Source organism: Temnothorax longispinosus, chromosome 6, assembly GCF_030848805.1.
Source record: "Temnothorax longispinosus isolate EJ_2023e chromosome 6, Tlon_JGU_v1, whole genome shotgun sequence".
NCBI lineage: Eukaryota > Metazoa > Arthropoda > Insecta > Hymenoptera > Formicidae > Temnothorax > Temnothorax longispinosus.
Window position 1 is genome coordinate 1,533,021 of NC_092363.1, and position 24,364 is coordinate 1,557,384.

Genomic DNA, 24,364 nt, shown 5'->3' on the forward strand with positions numbered 1-24,364 from the left:
TTTTTAATAATGTTTAATAAGTTTTGTGTATCTGTCCGTATATTAACGCACAATTAATCAAATTTTTTGCTTTCTATCATATATGATAGGAACCGTTATCTTTATAAGTCGATGAAAATTTTGGATATTTCTTTATAAACGTATATACGCATCGGATGTTTTTCTCGAGATATATTGATAAATGGTAGTTTGTTCGACGATCGGCCATCGTTTTTTCTAGTGAAAAAAGAGAATGACATATTCGCAAGAATTACAATCTATATCCTACGTTTGTTGTAGGAATAACATCTATAACCCATCTCGCAATTTATGAAAGCTGCGAACGATCCTGCAATATCTGAGTTATTACGCTTAAACGCTGTTAATAGTCAGTAAACTGAATAGAACGCAATATATAAGGGGGGTAATGAAATCTAATGAAAGTTCAGAGTTTGTCAATTGGAAGTAATAAGGATGAAATTCTAAAGGCCACGCTACGCTTTAATAATCCACTAATATATACTTAGTAGCTAATTAACTACACAATCAATATTTTTCACTAGATTTAATTCAGTTATGAACATTCAATTCAGATAAAAACATAATTATTGCATAAATGTTTACATATGGAATTTAAATTTTTGATAAATATAATTCTAAAATAACATATCCATTATATCAATTATCTCGTTACTAAAACACTGATTATCTAATTATATACTGCAGCTATAGAGAAATACATATCATAGATTTTTATAATATGCACGTAAAATATCGCATGTGGAGTGCAGCGTTCGCCAACGGTAATCCGGCTTTACATCTCATCAAAATAACAATGCGACATACTAAAATCGAGTTCACGAATGTTTGTGACTCTCGTTGCAAATCGTTGTTGCATTTCGCGCAGTGAAAAACTGATATCCACGTTTATACGCTTGTTGTAAATTTATCATGTAAATTGTTAGATTGCATTCATCACATTATCTTCCCCATAAAGATAAAAATATTCTTTTCAATTTATATTTTCCAGACAGCTATACGTTTGAAAATATTTGATAAATCAGAGCTATAAGGATTAAAGTTCTTTCCTGTCGGCACATGGAAATTTAAAATGTTACTGATGTATTATACAATCACGTAAGAACGCTTACTGTATTGTGTTCTGCAATCTAAGAGAGGAATAGACAAAAGCAGTTTGTCAAAAAGTAGGGAACGTTTATCTTACATTTTGATATATATGATAAAGTAGGGATGTTGTAATGAGTTTTACTGCGAGAGAGACGTGCTCTGTTGAGTTAGCGAGCGATAACAGATAACGGGAAATTCGATTTGACGTATACCCGTTCAACCGTAAACAACAGTACGCCAAAAAGAATGGCTTAGCCTCCATATTCTTGCCAGTTTCTGAAATAGCATCGAGTGAAGGCGTTCACATTACCCGACCTTTCCTTCGAGACGGGTGTCTCATCCATTTTAATGTTTCTCTTCGAAAACGCACCACGGGCCCGCATCTTTATCCACGAATGACGAAATTGCTTTACTATACTAAAAATTCAATTTAATCTTCTATAATTCTTTATTATCGTCCGTGGGACACTCACGTTTTTTCTCAAAAATTTTTTTAAGGAAATGTAATCAGTCGCGTTATATTGTGATAAAGAATTGAATAAGTGACTTCTATATTAATTACGTGTTAGATAAAAAAAAAGTGTTTTACTGGTATTGTTATGGTTGCTTATTTTTCTTCTTGAAAATCTGTTGCTGTTATATCATTCTTCAAAATTATGATTCTCCGTAAAGACGATTTCCCTCAGGATATTCATTGAAAGGATGACGACAGGAAACGCAAGATTTACATCTTGCGTTACCGCAAGATAAGTGAACTGTTCATTTAGAAAGCTTTCCGTCGATTTCTCAAAGTGACATAAATACGAATGCGTCGCAAATGGCACTTTCAAACTGCATTGTTGCTCTTTAACGCGGTCGTCGCTATATGTTCGTGATTCCCGCAGGATGTTCGTCTACTCAAAGATTCTAACAGAAAAGTACTAGAGATTTAAGCAAAATACGCTTCCGCGAGCATTACGCTAGTCCATTAGGCTTAGATCTTAAGAAGAGGATAGCTCCACGCGAACATTCAGTGAAATATGTAATACATCTCAAAACCAATGACGTATGTTCTCATGGCAGATATTAAAGCCAAGAAATGATGCGAAAAATGTTTTGACTTTAGTACATATCAATTTTTGAGTTATATAATCGACTATAAAGCAGAGAATACATTTTTAAAAACAGTCTCAAGGATGTAGATAAAAAAAATTGTTCCGCGATTAATTTTGAACAAATTTTATAAAATCTTAGCCTTCGTTAACTTATGATTATTAATAGTTTCAGAGAAATTTCATATATGTATATACAAGATGTTAGATAATAAGTGTAATATCCGCAGAGAGGAAATAAAACAGGTGAAGCGTTGTGTAATTAACAACGGCTAAATATGAGCGTAGCAACTGTAAACGCTGAGCTGCCTCTATTCTCGTTGAATCGTGCGAACGCACGCTAATTCGCAGATTTGTATTTATTAATAACTCGTTATTTATTGTATAATCACAAAAGAGTACAGGACTTCTCTCTTCAGTTTGACTCGCTTTACCTACTCTCTGGCGGTATTATATTTATTATTATACACTCTGTATATATTCACATATATATATTCATATATATATATATATGTAGGTCTAGAGGTATGTTCCGGGACTGTTTACGTTTTTTGAAATGTACAGTCCTGGAATATAACGCATATATATGTAATCAGATTCAAAAAATTGTCCCGAAACGTGCCGTAGGACATGAATTTTTTCCAGGACAGTCCTGGAAACTGCCAAATGTCCTGGAATATACCGATGTAAAAAAATAAAAGTCCCGGAACATACTTCCGGACCTACATATATATATATATATATATATATATATATATATGTATTTTAATAGTCGTTTACTACGAGTAAGAGAAGATAGTTGCGGAGGTTAACGTTTATATACGGTCGAGGAAAGCGATGTAGAAACTACCTTAACAATATTAACATTTTAGAATGCTGCTCGAGCTAGAGCTAGGCTATAGATGCGGCAAGAACCGATCACTAGTAAACTCGCTAGTAAATTATATCAACTGGTACTGATGCATGCAACCACCACGATTATAGATTATATTGTGATAGATTATGATTTTCCTTGTGATTATAGAGGGTATCTCACACGAACATTACGTACGATATTTTATATTGAAAATTAATTAGAATTGAAAATCTTAATATGAAAATATCAATGTTATATTTTTTCAATAAATATTAAATTTACCGTGCGACAGTCTGTGGTACAGTTAACAATTAACAATTTATAGCATATTTATCAAAACTAATTAGAAATGCAAGAAAACAAAATATATCTCGACATGTATTTGCCTTTTAAAGTCCAGACGGTCTATAATTCAGGGTCAGATTTTAAGATAGAATTTTACTCGTAATTTTGCCGAAAATGTTGCGTCAAAAAATATTTTTAGGAATCTGTATATACGCGTTTATATACATATATACAGGGTATTTCACAATCACCGTACAGTATTTTAATAGCGTATTTTGGAGGTAAAATAAAGTAAAAAACTTCAAATACGAAAAGATCAAGGTTATAATTTTTAAATTATAATCGATCACAAAGATAAGTACTAATATCGCATAGAAGGCTCGTAATTACACATACACTTCGGTCTGTCATTTGTTGTTGATTTTCACAGTTAATATCGTTAATAATTAATATAATTAATATATATTTCTATTTGTAATTCTATATGCTGCACACTTGCATATGTGCGTATATCTTAACACATATTTGTAAATCTATAATAATATACATATAGATATGTGTTAAGATATACACATGCAAGTGCTCAGTAGATATAATTACAAGTAGAACTCTATTCTACAATTAAATGCGAGTTATAGATAATCTAAGATCTTAATATGATAAATATTACGCGGTGGGTAATGAATTGGGCTGTAGGCTAGCACACAGTGCCCGGCATTTGTTTTTTGTGGCTTTGAAATTAGCGCGCATACTGTTGTATAAAAGGTCACTATTCGCACGTAGAGACTCGAGCTGTTAGCCAGAATAGCCAGGTAGCGGCCACTCCGCTTATTGTCTCTCGGAACGTAGTCGCGGTAAGATCATATCGTGATCGAACCCCGCTGTTAACTCGTGCTGTTCACAATTCGAATTCGGATTACATTAAAGAGATCAAATGAATATCCATTTAGACAGATATCTCTCTCTCTCTCACGCGCGCATAATTCGTTTAATTTAGGGAATTATAAATTGCTGCTTCGTAGTACATAACTTATGGGCGACAATCATTTCCCTAACGTCGATCGAAATTATCTGGCGCCGCGCCGTACTTGGAATTTCTCGTCGATTTATCTAGCATTTCCGGATTTAGAGCGCGGTACCTAACGCACGAATTATCGGGCCGAGTCGGTTCGAGCAACGAAAAGCCATTGCGATGTATCAAATGTTCACTAACAATTGATTTGATATATAAGGAATTTTATTTTGTAGTTAGTAGTACCTACATTAAATATCGCGGAAGCAATCAGTTGGTTGGCGCTCGATACGACGTACGGCGCATTTTTTGTTTCTATTATACGCTAGAGTAGCGTTGAAGTCATTCGCGCGGTATTATCTCTCGGTACGCATGACAGGTACTAGAGGATGAGAGACATAATTATTCCCTATATGAACAACACAAGTACAGCCCTAATTAGCTCCGTACGTTAACCACGCAATATAACTTCGGCGTTATATCAACCGACCGTTCGAGATTCGTCCATTACGCTAATTTACGGGACGTCGCGGTTAACAACGGGAGTGCCGTGCCAAGTGTCGTGCGATCCTTGTATTTTAACATAGCGAACAGCGTGTGCGATCGTAATTAACCGCGTTTTCGAAAGTGTCGTGTGAGAGCAACCAAAGAACCTGAGAGGAGAAGGAGGAAAAGGAGTAGGAGGTCTGGCACGCATTAGTATAATAGGCGACAGCGGAATAGCCATGAGGTAATTATTTACTATTTCATTTGTTACTGTTATGTAAAATTTATTTACAATTATTTTAAAACTACTTCAGTAAACTACTACGAGCAATAATTGTTTTTCTGAAAGTATTTATTATTTTGAGAGTTACTTTAATTCGGATACACATATTTGTATTTTATAAGTTGACGTAATTTGCATTATTTACCATTAATTTTACATTATGTGATGAGTGATAAGTTATACTTTATTTTGAGATAATGGATCTATAGAATAAAATACTATGAGATATATTTATTTACACATAAATGTATGCATATATTAAAAGTTTAAGAATATTGCAAATATAATATTTCATAGATATATTGTGTCTTATCGTAAATAAACTAGAATAGATTAGTATCAATATTTAATCTTAGAACATGTGTTGATGTGTATGAGATTATTCATTGAATGTTATGCGTACGAATTGTTATGCATATGAAAATACAGAAATACAGACTATAGACAAAGCTCATAAAATAGAGTTTGTTAATATTTGACATAATTTGCTAATTATGAGATTTAATTAACTAAATTTTATGAGACAAACTCGCGTAAAATGGTAAATACGAGGAGTAAAATATTTTACAAGAGCTTGCTTAAAAAAAATATAATAAAATATAATAGAGTAATTCTTGTAGAAGAAAAATTGTTTCCACACAAGATGTTATACCTTACATTCTTTATCAAATATTCTATGTACGATTTTTGAAAAATTGGAAATATTACATAGAAATAATATCTCAATGATGTTGTTTCAACAAATTTTTAATATCGATCATATAATTAATTAATTAATTAATTAAATTTTCTTATTCGTTATTTACATTAATATTGAAAAATAAAGAAAATGAAATTTAGGAAAATTATAATAAATATATATAAAATATCGGTATTTTTGTAAAATACAAAATTTTAATTTAAATTTCTTCATGATATTCATATTTCATGGACAATAAAGACCTCAGATAAGTTATTTATGTGTACATTAATATGAAACAAAAATAAATTGATTTATATAAAACAGAATAAGGAAAATTTGTTCAGTTCTCGAGAATATACTATCAAAATACTGCACCATCCACAATGAATGTAAGACCTTCATATACAAAATTAAATATACAGGAAATACATTTCCTTAATTAATATCAAGGATGTTAGTTCAAGATAACGTTAAATTAAAATATTTATTTAGTTACCAAAATATTTAATGTTTAAAACTGCAAAAAGTATTCTTTTTTCCATAAAAATGTTATCAAGGAAAAACATAAGTGTAAGGAAAACATGAAGAGCAAGGAAACATCTTGTGTGTAATAGGTAGACAGACTCGGTTCGTATATACCTTTACGCCATGAACTGCATCTTAACGTTTATACGATCCTACCGCACTACAAACGAGCGTTTCTAGCCGCATACAGGATACAAATTAATTCTCATCTCAGCTACAGCTGCTAGATACGGCGGCTTTTCAGCTTTCGCATAAATCGCGGTACTGTTAGGAATTTAGAAATTTGATAAAATTTAACCGGTGCGGAAATTTTTATTAGATAACGAATTCGCGTAAATCTGGTTTGAAGTTGAACTGTCTTCGCTGCACAAGCGATTAGTGGTTTTCGTTGATAGAGAAAAGAACAGGCGACCGCGGATGATTAGCGGAGGAACAGAACGCTCATAACTTTGTCTATTGTATCCATCTAGTTTAAATTTCTATTTACTTTCGCGCCAAAAGTTTGCAGCGAAGGGCTCAAGTGTCGTGTATGAGTTTGCGAAGAGCGACGAAAGCGTAAACGGATTTTCCTCCATCCGACATGGCGGCTAAGGACCCGCTATTATTTACAAAAGTTCGCCGTTCCTTACTTTCCTTTCTCGCCAAGTCGTACGCCGCTTTTAACGAAGCGAGGCGTACACGAACTTTGAAGATACATAGCAGATGGTGCTTTTTGCGGAAAGTCTTTCTCTTTAATCTTTGCACCTAAGCTTTGCGAGAGTACGTAGTTTGTCCCAAATAAAATGAAACACGAATTAATCATATGCAAACGCGTTTGTGCTAAATTAACGCAAAGTATACTCACATAATAAAAAGAAAAATCCGTTTCGAGCATTCTTTTTAAAGCTATAGTTGCGTATTTGTTTTTCATTAAATAGAGCTGTTCGAGATATTTGTTTTCTGTGAAAAATAGAGTTAAACAGAAACGGGATAAATTAAATTATCACTAAAAAAAAAAAAACAAAAAAAAAACAATAAAACAACTAACGCGTTTATTTTTTATTAATCAACAGGAACGCAGAGATTTTATCATATTGGAAAATTAATTTTCTCGTATAGAATTCGTTGAAATGCGGACTGAGCAATTTATTTCTGCCAGTAATATTTTGACAAATCACTAGTCCCTCTTGGTCAGTTATTATATGCCAGTGCTCGATACGCATATGTCTACATCGATCAATATCGTTCAGATTACACTAGGCTATTTTTCTATTGATAGTACGATATCGCGAGATCATATTTTTTCCTCGCTGTGAATCGATGTACCTCTAGGTGCTTCACCAGCACGAAAAACGGAGGATGCGGACGATGCTTCAAAGCGGTGATAAATCTCATGCTACGCAATAAAAAAAAAATCTCGTTCCTATTCGAGAAAAATTTGCCGTGTAATGGATTCCGATCTTTTTGTATGCCGAGATTGTGCGTGTCCTACGCCACGCGCTCTCTTTTTTGCGTCAAATATCGAGGTAGCAATGGAGAGAAAGGCAGAAAAGAGAGAGAATCAGGAATTCGTACATATGCCCTTATATTCCCAGTTTTCCTCTCCAATGCGTCATCATACCAGCATTTCGCTATTGCGATGTCAGTGTAAAAAAAAGTCGTTCGTTTTTTTTCGCATAACTTTAATTACCGCGGTTTTATTAGACGCGCTTGCAACGTACATGCGATGAACGGTATTGATCGCGCGTTCGTTTTTTATTGGAGATGTTCATATTCAGTAGTACAGCAAAATTATTTTATTACGACAAAAGGAATGGGCGCGCGATAAAAGAAGTTCTGCGATATGGTATCAAAGAGCTGATCGCGGCAATATTAAAATATTTAAACGGTTAAATAATTGCCTTGCATTTGTATTAAGCAGTGTTGCCATAGACATTTTATTTTTGTTGATCATTAATTTACAAAATAAAAATTGAAACGTGAATAAGAATCCGCGATTCGGTTCTTTCTAAAGAAAGTGTTGACAGACGGAATTAGGTGAACCGAATAGTGAGAAATGAGAAATCTCATAAAGAGATATAAATTGTTGTCTATTGCAAGAACCGTCAAGGCAACGGAAAGATTGAGTAGCTTGAGACTCTTCGATCAATTCCAACGCAATAGTAAAACTCGACTCTACTCGATGATATCCGAGAAGGATCTTAGAAAAGATCCTTCACTTTTCTATCTTCATTTTCTTCACATTCTCGATAACACTACGCTGCAAGAAGCGCGTTATATATACACACACACACACACACACACACACACACACACGCATCTGTCATATATATATGTCGCACATTTACACACACAATGGATTTTCAATTTCAATTACCGATATTGCGATATCGACGGTGCGCTCGTTTACCCGTACTCTCTACCGCATTCTCTCCCTGGATTTACGTTGGATATTTTCCGCGCGTAATTAATTCGACCTAGTTTAACATCACATCGCTCGCTTACCTGGAGATTGGGTGGGCAATGATCGAGAAGCTCCAGCATGTGCCTGATGTTCTGCGCGTCCTGTATCACGAAATTCAGCTCCATGTCGAATTCACCGCCCACGAGCTGCACATAAAAAAAAAGGAAAACACGTTGAAAACATTGATAATTGTACAGCTGTATAATCCGCAGTGTTTTATGCGTAACAATGTCGACAAGGCAAAGTTCATTCTAACAGCACGTACATTATTAGCTCTTCTGCGTCCAAATATATGAGTAGTCATAAATAGTAACTCTCTCATGGACACAAACGGATCGGAAGTTCCCGGGGAAATGTATGTGGATAGCGTCGGTATTTAATCGCGGAAATGTTGCTAACTGAAAGCTTCATCGCTCGATACTCGGACGTACGTCAAACGAATGGTTGTACGTAACGCCATTCCGTTATATCGAAATCCGGACAGTCACGCGCGGGGTGAAACAAATAATACCATTTTGACAACCAATCGCTGATTACCTTATGTTATTATCAACATTAATTGGTAGGAGCATACCTTTCCGAATCCGAATGCAGCATCGCTTTTGTCTACCTATAGAATCTCTTGGTTCATTAAATATGTTTCATGTTCGACGTTGAAAAACAATATCCGATTTACGCGATACGCATAAAATGAATAAATATCAGCATTTTGTAATATATGTATGGGCGAGCGAAAATTTGCATTGGATTATACATACATATTGCATCTTTTTAAGAGTATTACGGTATCGCTCGTTATTGCACATAAAAGAATAATAAATAAAGCCACTTCCATTTCACGTTTTTTCACTCAAAAAATCTATATAACGTATGACGATTCGAGACGGTGATCGTCTGGCGAAACTAATACATATATTTAGATCGACCGTGTAATAAGGATGTATTTTTAGGGATACCCAAAACGTTGCAGACGAAACATTTTGGACACGAAAAGTTTACGGGCTATGTCCGTTTGCGGTTCTTTTTCTTACTGGGACGACTTATATATAGCCGGACCGGAAGTGCTGCCTCTGCGGAGAGAGCGTAATTTCCGGGAAAGTATTTCGCGCTCATCCTCCACGCCGCGTTTCTTTTCTTTCTCGCCTTTCCCTGCTTCGTTTTCTTCGTAGACGTATCGGTATCGATCATGAATTCCTTACAGCCATATCCGTGTCTTCGGTGAGGTCATGACCAATTTTTACGAGCGTCGATCGCTCATAAAAATTCATAACTTACGCATCACCGTTTATAAAACTGCCTGTGCCGGCAATTGAAAGTAGAGGTTATCCCGGTTCAACGGTTTCGATCGAATCGGCACATCGGATCTTAACTTTACTCTCCGTTTCTGGAGGAGTTGTATTGTAAGCTGTGGGAGATTGGAATCGCCAGAATCGCGAAGAGCGTTGGTTTCGTTCTACATTCCGAAAAGAATATTGCTGCAACTATTCTTCTGCGAAATACGTGAGAGCGAGGGCAAACTTTCCGCGAGTAGGAATGTTGCTCTTTCACCAAACTCGCAACTAATACCGCATTTGGTGCCGTTACAGCGTACACCGATGCCGCGATGTTGAGAAAATAGAATTGTTACAGAGGCACCGCGTTCGATAATGGCACGCTCGGACTTTCTCGCTTTTACCCAGCGCTTTTACCACGGTTTACCATAGCGTTCGGAAAGCTCCATGTTGCGCGTAATAAGATGACAAAGTTTGCTACTCGATCTCGGGAACTCTCGAAACTAAAAGCGGCAATATCAACAAACATTGCGTTTGACTCGACTCTACAAGTAATAACAAGCAATTTCTGTGAGCAAGTAATCTGACGAATGATATGCCGGCAAAATTAACTAACATAACATTTGCAAACGACAGAATATCTGTCATTACTAAAAAATCTGTATGAAATTAAATTAAAATTTTATCATAAAATAAATTTCAAGACGTATATTGGAATATTTTTTATATCGAATTATGAATTATCTGATAAACTGTTTAATGAATTATATAAATTATCTGATATACTTTTTAATAAAGGAATCAATCGCTTTTCGGCATAATGTCTTGTTTTCTATTAATATTAAAATATTAATGTTAATAAAATTTTGCTACGGTTCTTTATTCCTCCGACGTTTACACGAATATATGCATTAGATTAGAATGCCATAAAGGGAGAAACAGAATTTTCAAAGTACAGCCGTTTGGCGTACCCCCAACTATTTACAACGCAATTACATTCTTGCATATGCGATGCACTGTGGACATGAGAATGTACGCCTGGAATTTAATTTAATTCTTTTTTATGTTATATGTACTGCTAGCTATCCCATCACCAAAAATTAAAACTATTTAATCAAAATAAAGTGTTATTTAATCATGTTTATGTTGGTAAAAATATTTTGCAACTATGTGATCAAATTATGCAACAGAAACATTTTTCTATAAAGTATGGAATATCTGTTATTAGAAAAAATAATCAGAGATTTATATGCAATTAATTTATGTGGATATTTCATGCTTGTCATTGTATGGAAAAGCTGAGATAGGGAGAGACACATGATGTGTGTAGATTAAAGTTCATATCGTCACGTATCGGCTCTTTCCGGAAATCGTTGATCCCTGGAGGAAAATAAATCTTTGCGTAATGGGAAGGGAGGGAGAAAGGTAGAGCATTATTGCCGATAGAGAGGGTTCAATGCCGCCAAAGCAATTTTTCGAATGACCGATATCACTTGCGCAAATCTTAACAGCCAACATCGTGCCGAGAATCGAAAGAATAATCGAATGACATTTAAAAAAAACTCGATTCGCAGTTTTCGTATCATCGCATTAGATCGCTTAATCTTCCTGAACTCACCCTCTGTTCTATGACACAAGACTCACCCACGGTTTCTGTAAGACAATTTTTATATAATTTTTATATAATAAAAATATAATAAATTAACATTAAGTTTGTTTTTGTCATATAAACTTTGATTTCTTGTTAAAGTTGAGGATGTCTTCTAATGAAAAAATAGAAGAAATAGTAAATAAAATCAATCTTTATTTCTGATATGTTTTGGAGAATTACATGGTTTTCGGAGAAAAACGTCGGTTTTGTGTTCCGACTTCTGAGAGGCCGTAGGGTGAGTTCGGACAGGTTAAAAAAAAGAAAGTTATTTTATGTAGAAAAAAGTAATTTTACTTATATCCCTTTGTGTTTCGATTTTAGAATTTGAATTGAATGATACAATTCAGATATAATATAGTCCGACACTATTATATCTGCTTTCTTATTATTTGAAATCTACGTGTGTGAATCCTTCGTTCTTTGAATTTAGCAATTCCATTTTGGCTTTTATATCGCTATTTTGCAATGCACAAACGGCCACGCGACATACGTAATGCAGTCGTGTACTAAACCTGAATGACGCTATAGATATGTATGTACGTGCAGCTGAGAGAAAATGAAGGCGGACAAACGAAAAGTGATGAGTCTCAACCGGCGAATTAAGGTCGACTGGTAGAGCTGGACCGCTAATTAGATACCACTCACTTTTACACCTGCATATCCTTTGACAAAAACTGTTACGCAAGGTACAGCGCACATCTAACTTGCATATTCGACACTGAGAGCCATTAAGGAGTTGCGTACTTACAAAACTGGATGTATAAAATTTTATTTTAAATTGGTAATGACGTTATTTAATAAGTTTTTTTTAGTATTTTACAATGGAAATATTCCAAAGCTTTTCTATAAGCAAATTTAAATATATATATATATATATATATATACAATTTAATTCTTTTACAAATTGAAATATATGACGATATCAGATAGTCAGCGACAATTATTATGCGTAGTTACTAGTTATTTCCAATCAATTTAGTATTTTTGTTATCGAAAAATCGAAACTTAATAATTCAATTTCCAACTCTCTTTATGGGTCGTTAAAGTGAAATTTATTATAATACGCTTTGGTTTATGATGCAATAATCGTCGATGCAAAGCGAGAGCAAATAAATTTTATTGGAAAATTGATTTATTAGTTGTAAGCCGGTCCTTATTTACGATGTACAAAGCACGGTGCGAACATGTTCGTGCTGTTTGTACTTGAAAAGTCTTTATCGAATTACCGCAGAGACAAATCCTGTTTGTGAAATTTTAGACGTCCTCCATTTCCTCTGAAAATGTATTTCTATTGATTCTATATATTTGTATGTTTTTGACTTTAATTTATTGCTAAAAAAAAAAGAGAAAGTTCTCGATGCAGAAAAGATGATACATTTTTCTTCTTTTGAAATTAACAAGATATAACGTAATTAAGAATGCATAGACTTTATATAATGTATATCATGATTTAATAATTTAATGACTAATATAATATATTAAACGTTCACAAAAAGAATTGCGGAAATATGTATCACGGTGATGCGACGTGAGAGTCTCCTCGTATATCATCTTGCGGAAGACCCGAGGATCACGAGCGTTATATCATTTCTGTCAGAGTAGGCAAGCACGTCTAGCGGATCAACGAGCACGCATCTACTTTGGGATGTCATTAATCTGCATCGAGATCTGCATTTCAATCGCCAAATGATACGGTCCACTGTTCTATGCGCTCTGGTGAGACTTCCGCGAGATCTCCATCGGCCTTGTATTTACATATCGGTACAAGGGGCTACGGTTACGCGTTCTGAAATGTCGACTCTGTGACAAGTCACCTCTCGGGAACATAACTCTGACAATATGAGTGCTGCATTTGAATTTGTAATACCGTACGCGACGATGCGCGTGTGAGTTACATATGTCGCGCATATATATACATGTCGAAGTAATCTCAGTCGCGTTAACTGCGTAAAACACGGCGTTTTAACTTTCGTTTAATCTCGCAGAATGCGAACGTAGTTTCCCGTAAAATATTTCCGAAATATTTCCTCTTGAGTCCTTTTCATAGATTCAGAGCGTGTTAAAATAACGATAACTGCTCTCTTTCACTAACATACGATTTTCCTCATTTTACTAACTTTGATATAATGGTATAACAATACTTCGCTCTATACTTTATTCAATATTATTGCAAATCAATGTAATTCAATACTTTATACAAGTGTGTTCCACACTTGGTTATTGCATTAGTGAAAAGTTGAAATTGCGGGATATGCCACGTGTGTATGCAAGGAATATTCGAGCTGCTAAAGTCGTACCGTGTATGGATGTTGTTTTCTTCGGTTCACGGCCATTCGACCTAACATCGGAAATTCTCTTTGGGGCTACGCGCCAGGGGTTATTTCGGTAGGGCATTTGCAAACTGTGTCCCGGGAAATTTCAGACCACGCGCCTATCGCCGCTCACCCCATCTTGCCACTTTACGACTTTCGGCGACATTTGCTCGTAGTGTATAGGGGAACGTGGATTTGAGTAATTCTCTCCCTCTGTTGTGGAAACGGGGACTTCGTTGCTCCTTTCTAAACATTCCGCCACGTTATAACAGCGTCATTGCGTTTAATTCCCATCTCAAGAAATAAGACCCGCAAAACTCGTTTTATTTAGATAATAATCAGGAATTATGTTCACTGTATAAATATTAAACGCGTCAAAAGTTTTTAAAGGAATTTGTTTGTTCAATTATGCATACGAGAAAATTTACACTCAAATGCATTCTGACATTTCGAAATAATTACGGTTAACTAAAAACACATTTTCAGCAATATGTTTGCAGGTCTTGTTTTAGGCTATTTTAAAATTGCAGCGTCAGCACTTGTAATGAATAAAATACGAGCTTAAAATGGTGCAGATTTACATGCTTTCATGTATGCTTATCTATAATGGAGAACAGCGGTCCTATCTCTCCATTTAGAAATAAGAGAAGATGCACGACTAGGAAGTCTGACATTCCGGGTGAACTATGTAACTCGCTCGCTCCTCTGCCGTCCCTTTTTCTTACGTTCGCGTACCCCACTTCCGTTCAACATTCATATTTACCTCGCGTTGCTTCTTAATTAGACCGCCATCTTGGATGGTTTTAAATTCACGAGCATTGTTCTTGCTTTCACGATTCACACTTTTAGTCGCCGGGTCACCGATGAATTTTTGCTGGGTCGCTGTAAATTTTTAAGCTCGCGACTTTTTATGCACAAATATGGAGAAGAAAACAATTAATAACTTCCATCCTTCTCTTTGTTACAGCCGCGCAAAAAGTATGAGTTGATATTTAACTCTCAACTATCTTGAAAAGCTGGAAAAATATCCTCATTTAATCGCATGTTATTTACAGACGTACGTTAACGCGTACGTTTTGCAACGGTATAAAACCGAGAGTAAAACATTCATATTGAAGCATAAGAAACGCGAAGTTTTCAAGTCTCTATTGTTAAATACGCGTACAAACGCGTAAAAACACCGTGTAGTTGTTAGCTACATGCTTCTGCTCAAAGAGGACAAGTATGTTACGTGCAGCGTTTGTTACATGTCGGTGCCTTTGTGAAAACGGAGTTTCCACCGTAGTTCTAGATCCGGTAGCAGCGCATATCGCGTTTCAACTATGTCGGTGACAGTACATTGACTCCGATGGGGGAACGTGATGTCATTTTGAGGAGGCCAAAATCACAGACTTCCGCAACTATCCGGAACAATCTGATAAGTAACATACATTGCGTCGATTACAGATCCGTGTAACACCGGGGGTCAGCTATTTACGTATATGAACGGTACAGAGGAATTCCGCTGCGTTAAACCATGCTTGTTAATAGATCGCGTTATTAGGCAAGGATTATTAGCGACTATTACATCAAGCGAATTAATGGATATCATTCTATTGTCAGTGCTTTCGCCATAGAGTGATGCAGATGGACGAAAACCAAGGATTTTGTTGTATACATCCGCGAATTAAAGCCCCCCCCCCCCGTTATAATCAGGTGTACGTAGCGCAACCAATTTCGAAATGTCAGAATGCATTTGAATGTAAATTTTCTCGTATGCATAATGCGCCGGTCGAAAACACGATAAACAGTAATGACAATACGTACGCTTCATTACGTACATTTGATCGAATCGTATTCATCGAGTGATTGTTTATTCAAGTACGCAGGAAACCACGGTTACGGAAACAATAGTTACGATAATAATCATTTCAATAACTCCCCAAAATTCTGCATAATTTGCTGCTGTTTATATGTTCAAGTTTTAGCGAGGCGTGCATTTGACGGTATTTCGTTCGTTTTCCCCCGCTTATTCAACATGAAAAGGAATTAATAGGAGAAATTCTCCGTAATTGGACCACGAGGCATCGCCACGTAAGCACTCTGTCACTTTCTAGATTGCGCTAACGCACACCGGACTCTGACATTCGCGCTGTCGTCAGGCGTCCTCGAACATGCATCAGAGGACGTAATCTGAGAGCCGTCTCGAGCCGTTGCGTTGGTGCAAACTATCCGATTTGCATTCGGAGCAATGTTGAAGTCGGGGTCAATCTCACGGTTCCAGGGCTCAATGTGCGCTCCGCGTGCCAACGAATCCCGAGTCGGGATCATGTTTGGTAAATGCTAGATGATGTCTCTCCGTCCACCGTTGTGGAGTGTGTCACGAAAGTGAGATTACGAATCGGGTTTCCCTATGTCTGACATTACAATTACCAAAGCAATTATTGTCGGCTGTCACCGTGAATAACATAGACATCGCCTTCTTCCCATCTTCGACAATAAACGGGTCGATAAAATCGTGCTTAAATATTATCCATATATAGATATTATTGTAATATTTAGAAATCGCACAATTAAACTTTTCAAACCGACACTTGCATAAGAGAACTTACAAATTAAAATTATATTTTTTCTCTTTTAAATATTTGAGAATTAGGCACACACAGAATCACGGATTGAGAATCATAATCCGTAAAAAAAGGAAGTAAATAAAAATAAGTTTTGCAGAGATTATTAATTCTCTTTTAAATATTTGAGAATTAGGCACACACAGAATCACGGATTGAGAATCATAATCCGTAAAAAAAGGAAGTAAATAAAAATAAGTTTTGCAGAGATTATTAATTCCTCGAGATTCACCCTTTCGGTGTTTGACCAATTGTGATAATGAGCGTGTAAATCTAATAGAGAAGTTCAGTTGTTACGGTAATTATTAACAGTCAAGCGAAACATTAGTCTAGCGAATGTTTCATTGTCATCTCTGGAACATATTAGTCCTTTCTTACATTCCCTATTCTACTTAACGTTGTCAGGCGCTACCGTTCGCGTTCACGTACGGCAAACGACGACGGTGGCACTCACTCGGAGACGTTTCCTTAATTAATGAAACTTGTGACAATCCGCCGCGGATTGCATGCAGTATTTCCCCCGGCTTTAACAAGAATTCTACGCAATAGTGATGAAGGGGTCGTAAACAAGTCAAATAATGACAGCGCTGTGCCCTCTATTGGAGTCATCATTCTCTCTCATTACGTTATGGGTTATATTCATTAGGAGAAATAGAAAAGGAACTGCTCGAAGTTATCGGGAAGTGAAAGGGATAACACAAGAGCAGGTAGGTTAAGATGAGAATGGTCGCGAGAAAAATCAGACGTGCGGTGTTTGTGTCTCGTTCGTGCGGGATTCTATTCATCGGTAATGATACCTCTTTTGTGTCTGATAAAAGCTCTGATCCCGCGATTAGTCCCAAGTATTTGGCAAAACGAGTATAGATAATGACTCAAAATACTCTGAAGATAGGTTTCTAAAATAGCGTGCGCATATTGGATTATATATCTTTGTGATGATCAGTTTCGATTCACGATGTATGAACTATTTTCTTGTGTGTCTAATATTAAGCGTCGAGTCGCGAGCACGTGATGATTCATTGGTAAGACAATAGAAAGAGGGAAATGTTTCACTCGTAAGTGAAAACTTGAACGGACTCGATAGAAGAAGAAGAGGTCTAAAGTATATAGAAAAATACTACTGTCCTACGGTGAAGTCTGAAGTTTCTCGACACACTATATATCCTGTACAGTTACGAATAGTTGTATTCTAGAACGAGAGGAGTTTTCAATTATGCACAGTTCGAATGTTAGGTATTGCTTTTTCCCCGGTGTCGGTAAAAGTAAAAAAGTTTCGGGATGCTGAGGAATGTTAGTCACGCATAGAGATTATTTAGCGAAACGGAAAGCAATAAGGCAGAAAAAAAAACGAAAACGTTTAATAATATTTCTCCTTAGAGCTTTTGTTGATTTGAAACACTCAGCATTTCATAATCTATATAAAAGCGTTTAATTAATGAGAGATGCGTTTAAACTATATGCGACGTTGCATTCAATATCGTTTAATTCTGCGAAGCTCATCGTTTTAAACAAACTGTTAATTATGTACTAATGAGTTCGTGCTGTGATGAGAAATGAAAATTAGTTTTAGTTAAAACAAACTGACCGATAATTGTTTTGTTATGAGGTGTATTGCGCAAATAATCCTTAACCTGTTTAGTTCTCTTCTATATCTTATAATTAATAACCATTGCAACGATTGATAGAGCGAACAAAATGCCGATAAATATTGTTTTTATATCACTGTTTAAAACCACTGTTTAAATCACTGTTAAAATCACTGTTTAAAATCACGGAACTGATTATATGATTCTTATTATCTCTGAAATAATGACTCTGAAATAGTCAAAAATATTATGAACATTATTTATATTGTCAAAGCATATTCGTACATCATTCTAAACATTGTGCACTTTATATTTTTAGTATTCAGCTCCTTTTCCACTTAAGTGATGTTACTTCCTTCGCATTCGCGCGTTCAATATAAATTGCTCGTCATCCAACCGTGATACGGCATGACATGTATCTCTTTCGATTGCCGTCTTTACATGTCAGAACACCAACAAAAAATTCCCGATAATACGACACGGCGCCCGCATAAAATACGAATTTCTAGTTTCGACATCAAAGTAAGGCGCGTACTCGGTGTTATGTAGTTCGTTGATTGCGAGCGACGAATCTCTATTCACGCAATTTTGGCAATCCTTTGAATCAGTTAATGGTTTAATTAAAATAAACGCGAGAACGCCGGTTACAGGTCCGCCAGATTGATGCATGTCTGTCGCAAAACCGTGTACGTCATTATTTACAGTGAGTTGACATGCTTCGTGTCGAGAACCGAGTTCCGTGCTAAAATCGATCGGACCGATCCTGTTTTCGCGTATTGTCCGTTCCCACGTACGGTTAACAATCTGTCGCTCTCTCACTCCTTCTCGATAAGCTTGTCAATTTTGAAATTAAAAAAAATGGTTGACCGAATGTGTATGTAGATTTGGAACGATATTTTTGTTATATAAATGCGCGTAAAATGAAATGTACGAAATTGATTTTGATAATCATATTATTAAATAATAATAAGTTAAACCTATATGGATGTACAATCAATTAGAGAAAATGCTATTTATGGTCCGGATTGGATCTTGGTAACAATAATATTGTGTGACTTTTGTATATATTTTTTACAAACTCAGTAAACTGGCGCGCCGATTTTTTGTCGGTCTTTAAAACATTTCTTTGGAACAGTAAATCCATATACTTAAATCGATAATCGATTTAACTTTTTCATGTTAATAATAAGCATCCTGATTAAAATCACTGTAAAGAATTTATTGCGAAAAATGTCAGCCCAGCTAGGGCCACAAGACCGACAAAAAATCGACGTGCAGTTCAATGAGTTTGGAAAAAGTATACAAAATTCACGTAATATTATTATTAGGCTATCAAGATCCAACCTAACCAGGACCGTAAATGGCATTTTCTTTAATTGATTGTATATTATTAAATATTTAATGTTCTACGTAATGTTCTACGTAATCAGAATAATAGCTGTATATCCATACCATTCAATATAATGCAATATAATAAGTGTTCATGCAGCTAAACTTGTACACACAAGTACTACACGCAGTTCGCTCAATTTTATAAGCTCGCAGAAATAATCGATATATCGATATAGGGCACCAACAGAGTGAAACGGAGAACGCAAATATGTACGAAACTCGAATTTGAACTGACGTTATCACGATAGTGAGTTCATCCTTTTCACATCAAGGGTTTCGTACTCATCAAGGGATAATGACGATGTCGATCGATCTAATCCGTTCGAGTACTTCGTCCATAATTGAACGTGATTGGAGTGACTCATCTCGACGCAATGAAATCTAGCGATCCAACCCGTAGGCAGCCCGAGGTCTGTTTGTGTTTCTCGTTGTTAGCACCGTCGGCTACACATAGATCATTCATTCCGAAGTACAGTGTTTGCAGTGTGGAGGAATTTCCAATCGATAGGAACCTCTCGGATAGATACGCACACCATCGATCCCCGTTCTCTTCCTCCTCCATCCCGCATACGAAACTCGCACCAACTTTCTTTATCTTTTCTCAACTTATTTTCTGAAATATTTATTGACTATATTTTTATTCGAAAATATTGTAGATTATAATTTTTCCTTGAAAAAATGACTTAAAGGGAAAATTTAAAACCGATATTCTAATTATTTTTTTACTAAGTTCTTTTAATTATTTTTCATTGAATGAATCAGGCAGTAAAATCCCGAAGTCACGAAGCTTAACAATAGTCATTCACATTACGCAGAAAATATATAGAATCGAAATAACGTTCGCGTCCCCTACAAGCTAAAATATATGCGTAGGGGAAATCTCGGGACAAACAAAACTGAGAGCGGCGGCATGTTGACGTCACGAGTGCGCCAGCCGAGCTTTTCAGAAGATCGAGTGCCGACAGGGAAGCGAGCGTGGGCGGTCGGCTTAATTGGAGGTGAGAGGGAGATCATAATTTTACGTCGCGACATGAGGGCACCGACGTCGGGGCGCCTGTAATTTGTAACCTGCGTGCTTTGAGAGGGCTACGCCGCCGCACCGACGGACTGCAAGATCGCAGCATTAGCAGAGCAGGCAACCGTGCGTGGCATCGCATAATCGACCTCGACGAGCCATGATACGACGGGTAATCGACGGGTTTCAATTCAGAATGCGAAACATTTGCGCATGAATATCTAAGCTTGTCGTCTAATTCCTGCGCGCTGGTACTTTACGTCGAAACATTAGTGTACTCTCGCAGGAAGACGTTGAGAATCCACGAAAGCAGCTTGCGGCTTTTACGATTTTCACGGAACAGCAATATACTCCCATCTTGATATCTTTTACTTTCATGTATCTAAAAGCTTCGAGACATTAATAGCTATCTTATACTAATACAGCGAACTAGCAAATATAATAACCCCGTCACTATTATAACTATGATCAATGGACAGAGTTGCTCATATCTATGCATGAAATGGGAAGTCCCTGACGTCATTAGAATTCTAAAGGAATTGGTCTCGCATCATATCATCGAAGGTGTAAATTATCACTTTATTTAAAAATTATACTTATTTGCTTATTTATTATTATTTTACAAACACAAGATCTTCTCTCTTTATCTTTATTGTCTATTCATCCTCGTAACTTGAACGATCAAACAATCAATCAATATCCGCTGTTAACGCATATGCAGCTAATTGATTAAAATGCATCGATGTGTGTAGATGACGTAGCAAAACTATTTGCGTAAAGACTCGCATGGGGATCGATTCGGCAAGCGGAGAACCAAGTTCTTACCGGGATGTACATCCAATGCCAGTTTATACTGGGTATTGGTGCTGACAGTTTGCTTTCGAATTCAGGACGCAACGGTTGTATTTACTGGGACATCAAACGCGAAAGTATAGAATGCACTCTGTTCGACTTTTACATTTAACGCGTCTAGTTCGCAGCGCCTAGGACTCTATCGACTATCGCTGTGCAAATAATCGCATATGCATGATTTCAACGTTCAACGAATACGTTATTTAATCGAACGACTCAGATATATCTTTTATCAAAAAAAATATGATACACATAATTTTTTAAATAATATAAAATATTTTAATAATATAGAATAAACTTTCAAAATAAAAGCCCACTAAAAAATTAAATTAAATATTTCTTACATTAGAAAACGATTACGACGAAAATTCAGGGCCTTCCTGCAAGAGAGATGCAAGTCGACTTACATCCCTAAAAAAAAGCGCAATCAAAAAGCGTTTTCTAATTTTTATTTTTCCTTGACTACTTAGAGTTAAAGGACTGTAAATCGGGGCCAAGTAAAATAAAAACAAAAGAGAAACAGAGGAATGTAAGAAAACTTTTACGATACGTCCAGTTCTATATGGACTTGACTGAAGAAGCCCATGAAGATTGTGATACATCATCGCACCAATGAGACTCTGATTTGGATATTTAAATAATTTTTATATTACAATTGATTTTTTGTATTATATTTTTATTTTGAAGTGATAAATAATGATGTGTTTGCATTTTTTCCTCGAAGTATTATATATTGTCATGCAATGGGGTTGTAAGTATCAATAAACAAAATGTTTTTTCTTACATTTTTTACAATATGTTAAAATAAATATTTTTATTTACAAGTTTATAAAAACTTCAGAAAAAATCAAGATAAATTCTTATAACGCAATTTTTTATTTTAGTAATTTTGCAGTTATTGCAAAAAAAATAAAGTTATTTCTCAAATAAAAAGTTATTTTTTCAAAATAGAGTTTCTCGACTTACATTTCTCTTTCATGGAAAACCTCAATTATAGCGAATATTAAATTAAAAAAGTTCCGATATTATAAATTAAAAGTACTGCGTGCGCGCGAAATACGCAGAAATATTTGGTATTTATAGATTATAAAAAGGTTTCTCGGACGAACACAAATTTAAGCTCAACGAAATCTCACGTGTACGCTAATTACTAGAATTTCCGGCGATTCCCGACAGTTACATATTTCTATAATAGTGGAAACTTTGTTAATGCGTGGATTTATTCAAAATACGCCAAGAATAGTTTATCACGCCTCAGAAATTACGAGCGTTATGCAACGCTGGAAACAGGTGTGATATTCGTACTAACCATTATCCTATATTTTTTTTTCTCTCTTCACTTGCACGCCTCGGCAATGCCATTTTCATTTCTGCGCGGTGGGAAATTCCGCAGAGCGCTAACGGACGATAACGAGCAAATGTGAGTAGCAAACCGCAGATTTAATGATGAGAGTGCTGGTGTCGACGCGCAGTTGCGCGATTCATTTAGCAATAAATATTCCCGGTGGTAGCGATACAAAGTTAGGATCGTAATAGTTCCGTGAAATATATTTGCGCGCTAATTTTTCTCCGTGCATTTTGTTTCAGATAACGAAAGATAACGAGAGATAACGTAGATAGGCATCGTAGTAGATACCTACAACATATTCCATGCACGATTTCGAAACTCTTGCAGAATTCCAAAATCACATTACTCCCGTCGTGTAAAGGACGCACGCTAGATCGCATATGTCGAATTGCATTTCCGACGAACATTGCACAGATGCATTTAATGATTTTATTCACGAACACGAGCACACAACGTCGTATTCTTATCGCACCGCGTCACAAGGTGCGGCCGAGTGCTTGCTGCAATGTCCACCGTGAAGTGCGCGAATGATAAAAGCGATGAGAGAAAAGTCGGCGAAAACGCGCAAAAGCGGTAGGCGAGAATTGTGCATGCGAAAAAGGGTAAAAGGAAAAAGAGGGAACGTAGCTGCAGGCAGCTAGGTTACAATGCAAGCGCAGATGCCGCACTAGGAAGTCGGTGAGACGTAGGAAGACGACAGTTTGTCTCTGAGGGAAGATCAAACGGAGCGCGAGGTCGAAAGGCTACGTCTACCATCCAATAGCCTTCCCCTTTCTTTTTAGAGCCCCTTTTTTCTCCGTATTTCCTACCGCTTCCATCACTGACGCATCCTATCTACGAGTCCGTTCTCCTGGATGACCGTTCCGCGAACGAGCGCAAAATCTGATTCTCAAAGTTTCATTACGCGTGACATTTAATTTTCTCTCCCGGCATGTCAAACGGGCCATTCCGCTCGACCTGTTATTATTTTAGCGCTAGCCTTTCCCCTAATGAAGATACTCTGCAATTAACTTGAAAAATTAATCAACAAACGAGCGAAATTATTAACGGACGATATTTTAATTTGAAATTTCGTTAACGAGAAATATATTTATTGTCGTAAATTAAAATATTCCGCTAAAAGATGTGACGTAACACACCTTTTTGCTACCGCGAAGCGGAGAGTGGTACAATAGGTCGTTATCGTCACCCTCCGCAATCATACGGCAGGATAACGAGAAAAAGTCCGAGTGGAAAGCCCGGGGGAAGTTGAGCGGCGGGAATAAAAATCAACCATCCAAATTTGAGCGTTATAACTTTCATCGTTCGTTCGCTGTTTGCCTAGGTTCACCTAGTCCGGTCAACGGCGATTGCCGACGCCGAGATAGAAGGAAAAAAGACGAGAAAGTCGCAGTGTTCGAATGCACCCTGTATCGAACACTTCTTTTCAAATAGATTGCACGCGAGATGCATGCGTATTATCTGCGTTGCATTTCGCCCTCTCTTTTGTTGCCTTCGTCGTTCGCACGATGAAACCGTCGCATACCTACGTTCCTCGACGATAAAGCGAGAAAATCATGAT

At 36.4% G+C, this 24,364-nt stretch overlaps 1 protein-coding gene across 12 annotated transcripts in view; it reads right to left on the bottom strand.

Annotated features, from left to right (window-relative positions):
• The window catches only part of Rg (A kinase anchor protein rugose), a 310,596-nt gene that overhangs the window by 116,854 nt on the left and 169,378 nt on the right, over nucleotides 1-24,364 (bottom strand). For all 12 annotated transcript variants that reach the window (XM_071780962.1, XM_071780964.1, XM_071780957.1 and 9 more), the window contains exon 2: nucleotides 8,812-8,916. In XM_071780962.1, coding sequence (XP_071637063.1) covers nucleotides 8,812-8,916 — 105 coding nt within the window. The remainder of the gene's footprint in view (nucleotides 1-8,811; nucleotides 8,917-24,364) is intronic.